This window comes from Neofelis nebulosa, chromosome 1 (genome assembly GCF_028018385.1).
Source record: "Neofelis nebulosa isolate mNeoNeb1 chromosome 1, mNeoNeb1.pri, whole genome shotgun sequence".
Lineage (NCBI taxonomy): Eukaryota > Metazoa > Chordata > Mammalia > Carnivora > Felidae > Neofelis > Neofelis nebulosa.
The window spans coordinates 149349911-149364864 of NC_080782.1; the positions used below are offsets into that span (position 1 = coordinate 149349911).

General features: G+C 53.5%; 1 protein-coding gene across 1 annotated transcript in view; it reads right to left on the reverse strand.

The window, feature by feature from the left end:
• Positions 1-2207: 2207 nt before the first annotated feature.
• ADAMTS2 (ADAM metallopeptidase with thrombospondin type 1 motif 2) overlaps positions 2208-14954 on the reverse strand; it is a 245498-nt gene continuing 232751 nt past the window's right edge. Inside the window, exons 20-22 of the mRNA XM_058739385.1 lie at positions 14510-14639; positions 13602-13691; positions 2208-5781 (exon numbers count right to left, since the gene is read on the reverse strand). Of these exons, the coding sequence (XP_058595368.1) occupies positions 5324-5781; positions 13602-13691; positions 14510-14639 (678 nt within the window). The 3' untranslated portion in view covers positions 2208-5323. The remainder of the gene's footprint in view (positions 5782-13601; positions 13692-14509; positions 14640-14954) is intronic.

Consider the following 14954-nt stretch of genomic DNA (forward strand, 5'->3'; position numbering starts at 1 on the left):
CAAATTCTTTTCAAGTACATGTATAATGCTTAGAAAAACCACATCATGAGTCATAAAATCAGCTTCAAAAAATTTCAAAGGGCTGAAATCTTTCAGAAAATATTTTCTGACTACCATAAAAGAGCTAAAAATCTATAACAGTCCATAACTAGAGTAGCCCCTAATGTTTGGAAATTAAGCAGCAGGATTTAAAATAACTCTTAGGTCAAAGAAGGAGTCACAATGGAAGTTAGAAAATATTTGGGATAGAATGATAATAAATGTATGAAATATTAAAACTTGTGGGGGTATAGCTAATGCTGTGCTTACAGGGAAATTTACAGCCATAAATAGGTAGAATTTTAAAAAAGAAAGGCTGAAAGTCAGTGATCTAAGCTAGAAGATCTAAACTAGATATAAACTAGAAGAACTTTAGAAGATCTAAACTAGAAGAACCTTAGTTGAACCAAGGTACTAGTCGTTTTGGTTCACTGAGGCGGTGTATTCGTGTGTCTTTTACGTGTATTTGAGGTTAGTCCCTGGGGGAGCCCTCAAAGAGAACAATGTGGAAGTCTCATTCTGAAAGGCAAACACTTCCTGGCATCTGTCTGTCCAGTCTCCACCTGCCACGAGTGGATGTAAAAGCTTCTATGTAGCAGCGTGGAGGGTGCAAGAAAGGCCCCTCCAACACATATGCATGATTGGGGGTGGGCATATGAATGTTTGGGTATAAAGCTGTGGGAGTATGGCATAGGAGCATCTAAACTCAGTGCAGTGAAGAAACAGTGTGGGGTCATGAAGTTCAGAGAGACTGGCCACACGGCCTCTAAATGGGGGACAACTGTGTTCCCCTGGGCTAAGGATGCGCTCAGTAGGGCATCAGCCATAAGTATGACCATGCGTGCCTGCTCTGTGCCTGGGGGTCAGGGACTTACATGGTGTGTAGAGGAGAGAGTGGTGGCCAATACCTGTAATGTCACCTTGCTCCTCCTAACCATTTATCAACATTCTTCAGAAAGCACAGACCATCCTTGCCTACCATTCCCTCTATAACCTAGGCCTGTCTGAAATGACTTCGCCTGGTCACCCAGTTACGGAAACACCTTTGCAAATACCTAGTTTCAGCCAGTTCTGCTCCCCCAACTCTGCTTTGCCCCCTCTCCTAATACACACACTCACACCCATCCCATGTCCCTCTCCCCCCATTGTAAAGGACTAACTGCACTGTAATAATGGAGTCAAAACAGGTTACAATGAAGAACAAGATGAGAAATCCTGTGTACTCCAAAGCCACCTCCAACCTCAGTGCAAACTGGTAAGATTGGCCCCTCTCCCCAGCACTGCCCACACGACCTGTCTGCCTCCTCTGTGGCTGGGGGCGTTAAGAGAAATCTCTCCCTTCCTTCAACTCCCTCCTCCCGACACCTGATAGTATCCAAGGGCCAGCCAGAATGGGCTTGTCTTTAAAAGTGGAATATTGGGGCGCCTGGGTGGCTCAGTCGGTTAAGCCGCCGACTTCGGCTCAGGTCATGATCTCGCGGTCCGTGAGTTCAAGCCCCGCGTCGGGCTCTGTGCTGACAGCTCAGAGCCTGGAGCCTGTTTCAGATTCTGTGTCTCCCTCTCTCTGACCCTCCCCCGTTCATGCTCTGTCTCTCTCTGTCTCAAAAATAAATAAACGTTAAAAAAAAATTTATAAAAAAAAAAATGGAATATTGATTGGGGGGGCGGTTACCACATTTAGCAAACGATCACATAGGACTCCCAGATAAATTTGAACTTCAGAGAAACCACAAATAATTTTTCAAGTGTGTCCCAATTTTATACTAAAATGTGATTTGTTTCTCTGAAATTCGAATGTAACTCAGCATCTAGTGTTGTTTCTGGAAACCCTAATTATAGGAGAGAAGGGGTCGGAATCAGGGAGGAGGAGGAGTCAGGAGATTTTTCATCTTCTCCTGGAACCAAAGGTTTGCTTGGAAGCAACCCGCTAAGTGGTGTCTCCTGGACAGCCAACTCCCTGGGGATCTGGGAGCAGAGACCTGTCCTTCTGGGGGCCCCTTGCCAGGCACAGGGTCCCAACTTGAGCAGCTGGCCTAGCCAGTAGGTTCGGGGCCTCCTGGTGGCCTCATCCCCCCCTTGTGAGGGCAGCCACATCCCTCCCCCCACCCAAGTGTAGGCTGAAGACATGGGTAGTGTAGTCAAGGTAACAAACAAATGCAGGCATGGTGTGCAAAATACACAGACATTTCGACTTTAATAAGTTATAAAATCAAGAAGCCAAATTTTTCTATACAGAAAACAAATACGTTGATTGCTGTGATGGATAAGATAAAATGCTGTGATTTGAGTTCAGCACCATGATGATTTTTCGTGCGGCGGCTGCCTGGCTACATAGTCATCATGCTTCACCTGATAGAGACTGCTGCTGAGCACCATGTATAGACTCCAAACAAACAACCTTAAAATACAAACAAAAGGCTTATACAGGAAATTCCATGGGTTTTCCAAAAGGAGTAGATCAGAGAGCCAAGTCCCCAAACCCCAGCAGGTTGTCTCCCCACAAACGTAGTTTTCTGGAGCCGCAGTCAGAGGGGACCTCTGAGTTCTCAGCGTGCTGTTCCAGAACGTCAGCTAGGAAATCTTCTTGGCCTGCAGGCTGTGGGAGCCCCCCGACATGGATGCCGGCTCTGAAAGGTCATGGGACTGTGGCTAAGCTGGCTCTCCGACTGGTCCCAAGCTCAGTGGAGATGAGTTTCTCGAAGTCTGGTAAACCCTGTGTTCCTTAGACAGAGAGACCCCTGAGGACTGTCTAGTTCTAGAGAGCCCTGTGGGTATATGGCCCCAGGTACTGAGTATGACACATGGGGTGGTGGCCATGCCGGCCTACAGTTCCCAGGGGGCATGTCCCTCCTTCCAGAAGAAGACAGGTACCCTGGGGGTGTCCCACCTGGGGCCTCTCTCCAAAGGCTTCCAGTCCCCGAGACATGCAGCCCTGCTTTGTTGGGATCTGGGAATGGACTGTTCCCATCCTGAGGCCCCCAGGCTGGGTAAACTGAGTGATACTCTCTGGTGAGGGTCAGTCACCCTGAATTTCCTCTGCATCCCAGGACAGACCCAAGCAAGAGCTACCCAGTCCTTCAGCCTGTGAATAATAGCACCAGCTGCCAGGGGTCAACCAGTGAGAGAAAGCTTAGACACCCCTTTCCTGATTATAGAGAGACAGGATTGCAAAAGTACGTTACACCACATCTGTCAAAGAGGTGATACCGTGAGAGATCTCCAAGAATGTTTTCTCCAGTTTGCTTCTTAGAAGCCAGCAAGCTCCTCTGAGACACCAGCACATGCAGGAGTATGTGTGGGACAAGATGGCAGAGAGGAGGGAGGCGGCTGGCACAGGCGGGGGTTGGGGAGGCTAGTTACCGCCCAGTCGGAAGGTAGGCATCATCCCAGATATCGCTCTCACTGGTTCCTACACCCTCACTTTGGCCCTAGATCACACACAGACACACACCCGCACGCATGCACAGAATCAAACATACCTAGCACCTCAGACTCAGTATAAAGTAGCCATCATGGTATTCTCCTGAACCTCAGTGTTCTCATCCATAAAATGGGGAACGAAACAGAAAAGAGCTTTCTAAAATCTATGACTGGTGAGAATACAAAGGCTCTAGAACCTTCCTAGACACAAAAAGCTTCAGAATCATGTGTCAGGCTTGGCCCAACTAAGCAGCTGAAGTGCCCCCTGGGTCTCGTAATTTGGGGAAGTTTAAGCAAGCCACATGTTCACAAAATACCAATGCAGGGAGAGGTAAAAATTAGTCGCCATCCTCCCGTCCACCTTCCCCCTCCCTTCCTGCTTCTCTCCATTCACATCTTGCTCACAAAGCACCATTATGCCGAAAAGAGAAGTTGTCAAAGCTTAGGAGCAGCACAAGATAAAGCAGGCTCTCCCCTCTCCCCACCCCCCACCCCATGCTTCTCATGGGAGGCCAAATCTTACAGTTCACTGCTGGAACTGCCAAGGAATGGAGCAGGGCGAGACAGGGCAAGGCCACCCCGCCCCCCACCCCCCACCCCCGCCCCATCCCTGCAGGCAATAGAAGCTGGCCTTCGTCTTTAGGAGCAAACCTGAGCAGGCAGAGCACCATCTCAGAACCCAGAGCACAGCCACTCCCCTTCTCTCCCCTCTGGGAAAGTTGCTGGACTATCCAGCAGAGCGCATGCCCCCCTCATTCTTCCAACGCACCTGGGGAGGGAGAGCCTCCCCTGGGGAGCCCCGGGGCCAAGGCCAGGCTGGCCAAGAGGCAGCACGCAGGCCGGGTGGGCCAATAGGAAAGAGGCCTGGGAGAGCCAGAGAGTGCACCCTGCGGTCTTCTCCTCCTGTAGGAAAGGCAGCCCACTGTTCAGATCAAGTCCAGTTAGTTACAGGATTCTCCGTACCTTCTGGGGAAGAAGTGGACAGCTTCGCAGCTCAGGGTGGGCTGAGTCAAACACAGTGCCTGAGCGCCAGTCGGGCCAGATGGCTTTCCTTCCTTAAGTCGTTACTTCGAGAGACTGCGTCTGGCCGAGCCTGGAGACCAGAGGCTGCAGCCTGGTCGCTCTAGACCCTAAAAGACCTTCCAGAACTCCCCCGCCGCCCGGAAATATTTTGGGTTGAACTTTTAGGATTGAGGATTTCGCATGCAAATCTAGACTTCTACTGAAAGCACCCTATCTGGCCCCAGGAGCCTGCGGTCACAGAGGCAGCAGTGGCTGGAACCCAAAAGCAGCACTAGTGGGGTGCGGCTCTCAGGTTGGTCACAGTCCCCCATGGGCTGCCACACTCATCCTCGACACCTGCCCAGCCCTTGACGTCACGACTTTCAAGTTCACAGCCTCCACTTCATTGTGCTCATCTCAGTGACTGGTCAATTAGTAAACAAATCACTGTTTCTCCTAATAAGAGTTCCCCATGGGGCTTGTGCCTCGGTCTGGGGATTGGTAGGAAATGTTCCTGCAGAACATTTCTCCAGAATGTTCTCCAGAAGGGCTGTCACCACCAAGGACAGGAAGATTCCCAATCACTGCTCAGAAACTTGGGGCACGTGTTTCCTCTCCCCACTCCACACCCAACCCCAGGACAGGACTTAGAACATTCCAGAGCTGGGACACAAACACATGCGTGAACCTAGCTGCCCCGCGCTCACAACCACATGTATAGATGTTTATGTCATTCTCCTCTTTGTTTTCTTAAAACCTGTTGGAATTAGACATTTTCACTTCCTCTCCACGATCTGCCATCCCATGGAATATAATCTATAAGCAAGAAAAAAAATGCTATTGATGCTATCTTTCCATTTTATTAGAACTTCCCGAGCATCTCTTTCTTCCTCATCTCATCGATGAGCTCTTGGATTCTCTGGTTTCTGGTCTTTTCATACGGGCTCGGTCGTCGAGGGATCAGGTTGGGCGGCTGGCCTTCCTCATCCAGGCCGTTGATTTTGTAGGGCACGTCGACTGCGTTGGTGTCTGGGTGATCCTCAGTGCCGTTGGCGCTGGAAGTGTTGAGGGGCACCTGCAAGGGCGTGCCTGGCGGAGGCCGCACCTCCATGACGAGGGTGGGCACTGGGAGGGTGGGCACGAGGTCTTCAATGTCGTTGTTCTTCCCAGGTGGCAGCTCCGCCCTGTCATCCACATCGGTGAGGTTGTCGTGCAGGTTACAGGATCTGCAGCACAGCCTGTTGTAGCCTGGGATGGAGCAATAGCGTGACAAGACTTCCATCCTACAGAACATTGACTTGTCGCCTTGGCAGCGGGCCTCTGAAAGAGAAAAGCGGGAAGCACATAACCAAAGGACAGGATAAGGTGGGGGGGCCTCGTTCCCCCCAGGGGAAGCAGGAGGAGGCGTTTGAAAGAGCCCAGAGACAGCGCAGAGGCAAGCGAGCTCACGCGGAAAGTGCGTGTGGTCCTGATGTCAGCAGCGCTGCAGCAGAGCGCGGCCACACAAGCTGTGAGCAGTGCTCCCTGCCTCCAGGCAGGCCCCTGGGGTTTTCTGTATCTCTCGGAGTCCCAGACAGAAATGAGGCCTGGGGAGTGATTCCTGTGAAAGAATGGGACTGCATCAGATTCATCTCTGACATCCCACTGGTAACCCCAATGAGATCCTGTGGCGGAGTTCGGCCCTGCAGTCATCTTTAGGCCGTTAACTATGACAAAATTGAACCTGAGGGGACCGATTTCTAAAACCCGATAGAACAAATCCAAGAGACTTGGCGGCAGCCTCACCACATTGCCTGCACAATATGTTCCCATCCTCACCCAAACCTGTCTGGGCTTTCTTCCCCAGCCTCATGTCCCTTCACTGCTGCCTCCACCGCACAGCCCCGCCACCCTGGGCTCCTGGCCATCCCCCAACAGACTGCTCCAAAACCCGGTCCCTTCACACAGGCTCGTCCTCCCGCCCGGTGTGTCCTTTCCTTTCCTTTCCTTCCTGCCCAAGAAGCCGGCCACCGCGGTCTAGCCTCTATAGAGGGCAGTGTCTCTCCCTGCACAGCTGTTTTCTTCCTGGCTGGGCTCCAACTGTCTGCAGCTGTATCACAGTTGACCCTTGAACTACGTGGGGGTTAGGGGTGCCACCCCACCCCCACCCACACAGTTGGGAATCCACATACAACATCTGACTGGCCCCAAACTTAACTACTAGCCGTCTACTTTGCCCAGGAGCCTTCCCGACCACACAAACAGCAGGGTGGACACAGATTTTGTATGATATATGTAGTATATACTGTATCCTCATAATAAAGTAAGCCAGAGAAGAGAAAATGTTATTAAGGAAATCGTAAGGCAGAGAAACACACATTTAGGGTGCTGTGCCGTATTTATAAAAAAAAAATCCCATGTGTAAGTGGACTGGTGAAGTTCAAACCCGTGTGGTTCAAGGTCACCTGTTGTTCTAACCACACAACCCCTCCTACCCTTGTTCTTGCTCTTACTCTCTCTCCCTGTCTTCTTCCCAAATTCCTTCCCCTCCTCCCTCTCCCTCACCACCTCACTCCACAGAATTTGAGAGGATTTGCAGGAATTCATTCAACATGAGAGAATAAGTCATTATGACAACATAACAGGGAATAGCAGATCGGTGTAAATTCCTGATCCCTGGCCTCACTGGGCCCACCTGCCTACTTGTGTCTCTCTGTTCAGCCACCCTCTGAGCCCCCCGCCCCCCAAGCCCCGCAGTGAGCATCTCAAACCTTTCCCTCACAACCTCTGCCGCATTCCTCTTTCTCTCCCTCTCCCTCCTTGACCTTGTCTCCTAGAAAGGAAGTGGGGAGGAAAGAGGGAAGGACAAAGGGAAGGAAGAGGCAGCCATGGGTAGAAACCACATCTGATGCAGTTACTCTGTGCACCAACACGGGGCACTGTCTACACCCATGTCTGTGACTCTGCTAGCCCACAGAAACTTCTCGCAGTAACAGATAAGCAGGTCCTCTCCCATTCAGGAGGTTCTGATGGTGCCCGCTGCCTGCCCATTGCTCCAGCCTATAATTTCCCCTTCCAGGCTGGTGACCCACCTGACCGGACACCAACCCCCAATTCCTGGAGCTTCAGACTCTCGGATAGGACTGCCTATAGGACAGTCCCCTAACCCCTGTGGTCCCAAATGTGCCTGAGACTCCACATGCCCAGTGCAACCCAGGGCCTTGGCTGGCACCACCTGTCTCAGAGAATGGCCTTTCCAGGGCATAAGCCGAACCCCAGGCACACCCCGTCTGTTCACTCCCAAGTCTGTTGGTATTTCCTCCTAGACACTCTCAGGTGTGTCCATTTCCCTTCTCTCCCACCTCCATGGGTCAAGCTGTTTTGCCTCTTGTCTGCACTGTGGTAAGAGCCTCCTTTCTGCTGACCTATCTCAATTCTTTCTCCTTTTTGTTCACTATCCTGCTCTTGTCAGAATGCTGTTTTTCAACTGAAGATGTGACCATGTCACTGTCCTGATTGAAGCCCCTGCATTGCCCCTCATTGATTTTAGGGTGAGGGCCTGTCTCCTTCACCTCTCCAGCTTCACTCAGGCCTTGGACCCCCTACGTTATACTGGGCTCCCCCTGGCCACAGGGCCTTTGCACATACTGTGGCCACCCCCTCTGTCTTCCTTCAGTTGCTCTCCTCTCCTCCTCTAGGCTCAGCTGAAACACATCTCCGGGCAAGAATCACCTGCCCTCCCTTGGGAAGTTCTCTCCCTCCCAACACTCTATCCCAGTTGGCAAGTTCACATTTAGTTGTCAGATAAGGTGTCTGTCACCTGTTTTCATTATCCAGTAAGTTCCACAGGGCAGAGCCCCAAGCTATATTTAGATGCCTCTCTAGCCCCAGAGCCTAGACCAGTGAATCAGACAATGCAGAAATATATCAATGTGAAAAAAGACACACGTGAATAACTGAGGAAGTCCAAAACAGGGAAATTATGGATTTTAAAATAGTAACATGATAGGCATGAAGAACACAGAGAGGCATGTACCACCAGAGGTGGACCCAACTTTGACTCTAACCTTCTGAGTGGCCCAAATCAGGAGGAAATGTGCCAGACTGCGTGATGCACAAGGTGAAAGAGGTAAACACAGATCAGCTGTTCAGGAAGAGCTTTGGCCTTCCCAACCTAGAGAGCCAGAAGCAGGCTCAAGATGTGGAGGGGGAAAGGCAGGTGGCCTCGTGCTAAGGGCCGATTCCAGAAATCACATGAGAAGATCCTGGGACGCTCAGATAAAATCTTACAGATGCCCAGTGTATGAGACAGAGGAAATTGGAGTGCTCCTGTTTGAAGCTCGGGGGTGCTTGGAGCCCCACCTGGCCCCTTCCCCACCCCCTGACCCTTCTCCCCTTTCTGGCAGCCACCAGGTGTAAAAACCACTGATCACAGCCCTCCAGAGACACAACGAGACTTCTGACAAGGCAGGGGGTGGTGTCCTCCCACCCCTGGCTTTGACTGTCCAACCCGGCTGGACATGGTGGGGGCAGGGGCCCCGACAAACACAGATGGAGCCAGGCCTGGTGATGCTGCCGGGAGTGGGGCCACCCTGGCCCCACAGCAGCACCCTCCCCTGTCACCTGTGCCGCCTTCTTCACATAAATGACTTAAGCCTCCCCCTCACTTCTCTCCCCCCAGGCTGAGATCCTGGGAAACCAGCATCCCCTCTGTAGAGGGCAGGGGTCAGCCAGCTACTCCCATGGCCCAAGTGGGTGCCTCCACCTGGTTTTGTACATAAGGTTTAACCATTACTGTCTGGCCCTTCAGAGAAAAGTTTGCCGACCTGTGGTCGGGAGCTCAGCAGCCTCCCAGTGCCCGAGTCAGAGCCTCACACAGAAAGCACTGAACAAATGTCCCTGAGTGAATGGACGATTTGGAACTAACAGGCAGGTGACAGCTGGGGGGCCAAGGGTCCCCATCTCCAGGGCGCCTCTCTTCACCTGCCCTACAGGTTGGACTTCTATGTCTATTTTCCTCTGCATGGTGGCTGCATTGCTTTAAGTTTTTAAAAATGAAGATAATGAATGAATAAAGAGTTAAGAAAGCCACAGGCTAGGAGTTTGGCTATGCTAATATTACCCTAGAAACTTTTTCAAAATAATCATTCCCAATTTTTTTTGAAGTTTATTCATTTTGAGAGAGACAGTACACACACAAGTGGGGAAGGGTCAGAGAAAGAGGGAGAGAGAGAATCCCAAGTGGGCTTCATGCTGTCAGTGCACAGCCCGACACAGGGTTCGAACCCATGATCTCATGACCTGAGCTGAAATCAAGAGTCGGATGCTTAACTGACTGAGCCACCCAGGTGCCCCCTGCCCCTGCTGAACCATTCTTTTTTTTTTGTTTTAAGGTTTATTTATTTTTGAGAGAGACAGTGCAAGTGGGGGAGTGGCAGAGAGAGAGAGTGGAGAGAGAGAGAATCCTAAGCAGGCTCCACGCTGTCAGCAGAAAGCCCAATGTGGGACTCAAACTCACAAACCCTGGGATCATGATCTGAGCTGAAATCAAGAGTCGGACACCCGACCGACTGAGCCACCCAGGTGCCAATCATTCTTAAAAGGATGCCAACAGTTTTATCACTGAGCAGAGAGCCCTCCGAGATGAGGGGAAGTACACCACCAAAGGGCCCATGATGTGGCCAGAGGCACTGACCGGCAAAGCATCTGTACTACATCAAGAATAAGATTTCAGTGTCCTAGTACCTGGTCTTCAGCCATTTCCGGTAGCAATGAATTGGCAAGACCTATTGCCTTCCAGCCAACAACAAACCATTGAGAGTAAACCCCTTCTCATAGACTGAAGCCATTTGTGGGCCATTCCCACCAATCTTGGCTCGAGCCAAATCCTGCCTGTGTTTCCTCCTTTAAATTAATGTCTTTTTTTTCTTTAACTTAACATTTATTTTAGAAGAAAACCTTACACTACCACCATTCACGGGCAAGTAGCAGTAATCAATAAAGGTGACCCTAATTAGGAAAACAAATTTTTCACCCAAAGTTTAATTCCTCAAATGGCAAGGGAGACCCTCTCGCATGCACAGCTCCGGGCTGCAGAGAGCGAGCAAGTGTGAGGGGGGTGCCGGCGTCCTGAAGGGTGAAGGGAACTAGGAAGGGGCTGCTCAGAGGCGGGGGAGTTCAGGCCACATTTACGCACCCTCTGAATTAAACCTCCCTGTGTCCCACGCTTCGGGAAAGGCTAGGATGGAGAAAACCTGGTTCTCTCTTTTTCTCAATTGAGCCTCATGCAGCATTTCCCCATCCAAAAAGGTTATGCCACAGGGTACAGGAGCGTGGGCCCCCCAGCGGGGCCCTCACGTACCCCGACTGTCCCTGGTGTGGTCCCCTGGGCTGTTGGTGGCCTGCCTGCAGCTCTGGCCTGGAAGCCCCTTCCATGGGGATTCCTCCTGATCCATCTGGGAAGGGACACTGCGTGGACGCGGCTCTCTCAGAGGAAGTTGTGTCTCTCAAGGTCTTGTGTCTCTGGAGCTGGGATTCCTTTCAGTGACCAGAGCTCTAGGCAGAGTGAATTCAGCCACGCTACTGTGACCGGCACTGGCAGGCTGGCGCCCTGGGACCTGGCCCTGTGACTCTAAGACTGTTTCCATGACACCGGATGGCCCCATGTCATCTTTTTTCAGGATCTCCCTCCTCTGTGGCACGGGATCCCCTCCATAGGAGAGGGAAGAGAGAGAAGCCCGCTGATAGGAGGTCCCTGTTGGACCCCGACCTGCTGTCTGGCCTTTGTCAGAGGTGAGCCAATGCACCAGGCCCTGCAGCTTCTGACGCGAGGCCTGTGGAGATGCGGGCGGGCACGGCTGAGCACAGGCCAGGTGCCCGGAGCTGCCGCTGCCTGGCCCTTCTCCCGCCCCACGCCCCCGACCTGGGCCAGATGGGCACCTCTCCCTCCCTGAACGGGTGGCAGTGGCCCAATGGTGGCTTGGGGGACGGTGACCTGGGCCAGCACTATCTGGGCTACTGACCCCACATTCCCACTCCACTGATCCCAGAGGTGGGGGAAACCCACCCCGGGACCCTTTCCCAATGGTGAAAAACTTCCATCTGTGGGGAGAGAACCCAGATGTTCCCACAAAGGGGCTCATTCAGCACGAATGAGTCGAAAGTCAAAATCATAGTGGAGTGTCTTCATGGGCTGCTGTCACATTTTGAAAAATGCCTGGGGACAGGGGTATGCACCTCAGTGGGGGAGGGACCCTACATACCCACATTGCGCAGGGGGATGGGGGGGGCGGCGGGAGTCACTGGAAGCGGAAACCCGGTCACTAATGCGACAGAAGGGTCCCCGCAGGTCTGCCAGCGCCGTCAGCTATGGAGGCGAAGAGAAGGAGCCAGCAGCGTGCCAAACCCAAGCACCCAGTTTCACTGAACTTTTATTGAGTTTATTTGTGGGATGCATGACAGGAAAGTCTTTCCATCATTAGTGAAGAGAAAAGGTCATTTCCACAGTCACTTTGGCACACACTAAACTTTGTCTCATAAAAAAACCGGAAAAGCGACGACAATGGAGCCTATGTTAATTACGTCATTGGATACATACAAAACACTAATAAAATATCCCTGATAAACCAAAGTGCATATAGACAGAGAGCACAATGCCCAGGACCGTATTGCACCTTCCCAGAGTCAGAGTCACTCGCGTGGCCTAGTCAAAGTTGGAAGTTAACAGTCGTGAGAATTAGTACGCGTTACACACCGAGTATGTACATAACAGTAGTTGGAGCCGGGGAGGAGGCTGGGTGCTGGTCCCAGGGATGCCATTAGCAGGTGGCAGGGGGGCTGGGGCGGGGGCGCTACATGGGTCACACCAGGGGCCGGGTGCGCTGCCTTCTGGGTAAGGCAGCACTGGGGGAGCGCCCAGGATAGGGGTGGGGGGCTCAGCAAACAGTCAGTGCCGACTGGCCGCATGGCCTCAGAGTGGGTCTCTTCTCCGCAGTGTTGGCTGGAGCCAGCACACCTGGGTCCCCTGCACAGGACGCCAGGGCCAGAGGGGAGTCAGGCCCTCTGGGTTGGGAAACCTTACTCTGGGCGAAAAGTGGATGAGCGGGACTGCCTCCCCCTGGGCCTGCCACTGCCTGCTTCCTATACCTGGATCCCGTCCCCGCTCTGAAGTTGGACTTAGCAGCCAAATCTGTTACCTTTCAACTTTAAGGCATTTTCTACATAGTTTTATCTAAGCAAAAAAGCAATAAAAATTGAGGTAATTCTGTAGTTGTTCACACTGGTAGGTGGCCGCATCCACATCAGTTTCTCTCTCTCTCTCTCTCAACCTCTCTCTCAATCTCTCACCTCTATGGATGGGGTCATGTGTGCACGATGAGAAAAGGCCATTGGAGCTAATGGACAGAGAATGGAAGGGGCGGTGTGTCCCAGTGTCCCACTGGAGGGACACGTTCCCCGCCGTCTCTGTTTAACCCGAACCCGCGAGGGGATGGGGCTCAGGGAGGGGGGTGGCCAAGGGCTGTGTAAGTTGGACGCAAAGGCCACAGGAAGCAGGCCACAGTCACACAAGTCAGGAGGACACACTCAGCACAGGGTCAGCAGCAGCAGCAACAGCAGAGGCGGCCGGGAAGCCCCCGACGCGCCCCTGGAATCTCAGGGCCGGGCCACCCAGCTCAGCGGCACAAAACACGCCCCAGAGCCCCTCTGGCCTCGCCTCGCTGGTGGGCGGTGTTTGAAAGGGGACCGGTGGGCTTGCCCCTTGACTTCTGACCTGCAGCTCCAGCTTGCAGGGATGTGGCCCCGAGACGTGGTCACCAAGTGGTCACATTTGCACTCTGGCCTCTGGCCCCTCCAGCACCAAGACAGATCTTTGCCCCTTTACACGCCATCACCAACCAGGTCCCGGCCTCCCACAAGAGGCCAGTTGCCCTGTGGCCACGCCTCTGCAGAGGCGGGCCCTCCCGGCCAGGCAGCCGGCTGGGCGGCTCCAAAGGAGACTGCCGAGCACAGAGGCCCGGAGAAATCAGATTCAACCGAGAGAGCGCTCAGGAAGAGTCAGGGAAGTTTTCCATAGAAAGAGAGGAGGGGAGCCCACGGCAAGCTCCACAGGGCGCAGGGCATGCACTGGAGGGCAGAGGCAGAGTTATAAACGGGCCGGTTACTTGACGAGGTCTTCTGGACTGGAGAGTCGGGGTCCGGTCGGGACAGCCACTGAACCACGTAGCTCTTCTTGGAAGGATCAGAGATGTTTCCTAGAGGGAAGAGGAGGGGCTGTGGCTGCCATGGCCCCACGCTGGGCTGCACCGTCACCCCGGGCAAGAGACACTCCATAGCCCCAGGCATCCAGGGCCCTGACACCCTAGCTCGGCATTCAAAGACCCCTCAGACAGATGGGCTCTAGCCTCCCAGTCCTCCTGCTCGCCCCCACCCCCCACCGTGCCTCCTGGGTCTCAGCTACAACCTAGCACCAAGGCTCTGCCACACCTCCTTATCGCTGCATTGCTCCCAGCAGGCCCACCCGGCCTGCTTCTCAGGAACATGGGGAGTAGGTGAATCCTGGATCTGTCCCCCTGCCCAGCTGGGTGGGCACATCTGACCTCCCTGAATGCCCTCCTTTGTAGATGGGATTCATGGTGGGGTCTACGGCTTGAGCTATTTCTGGGACCAAAAGAGGTGATGCACATGGCACTTGGCAAGGTGTCTGCACGCAGATGGTGTTCTGGTTCAGAGGGCACTAGGCACCCCCAGTTTCCACGGGTACCCCCTACTCCCACAGGCAGCCCTGCTCACATGGGCATGGGTGCCACATCTGGCTGAGCCCCACTGTGTGGTCACCATGAATCTGCTTCTGTCTCCCAGACCAATGGGGAGTGCCAGCAAGGAAGGCATGGCAGAGTCCCTTCCATTTCTGACTGGGGAACGATCCCTGCGCTGGCCTGGGAGGGCTCAGCTTCTCCTTCCGGTTCACAGATGCTGAGTCTGGCCAGTTGTGGGGAGAGGTGCCTTCGCCTAGACCAGCCCCCCTCACCCTGAACCCGCTGTACACTGGGGGCTGGGATGGGGGGCTTACGGGGACAGGGGCCCAGCCGGCAGATCCTGGCTGTCTCAGGCCGTTCCTCCTGGCAGACCCCGAAGTTGTCATCCACCGTTCGGCAGAGCACTGGCCGCTCCTGGGTACCATTGCCACAGGTCACAGAGCACTGCAGGTGGAAAGTCATCAGTCAGGGCCCCCAACCCATGGTTGGCTGGGCCTGAAAGAGCTCCCCACACATGTAACCCTGTAACACGCAGAAGGTGGTGAGGGGCAGAGGGTAGAGGATGTGTCAGAGGCCTGTCCTGCCTTGTCCAGCCTCCAGCAGCCACCTCCATCTCTGGAGGCTCCACCACCCTGCTTGGGGACAGGCCAGCAGAAGCTATCACACCCAGACTCCTGGCTTGGCTCACAGCTCGGCCCAGCCTGGCCCAGGGAGAATTCTCAAGTCCTCACCTTGTGTGTGGGGACAGGCTGACACGGC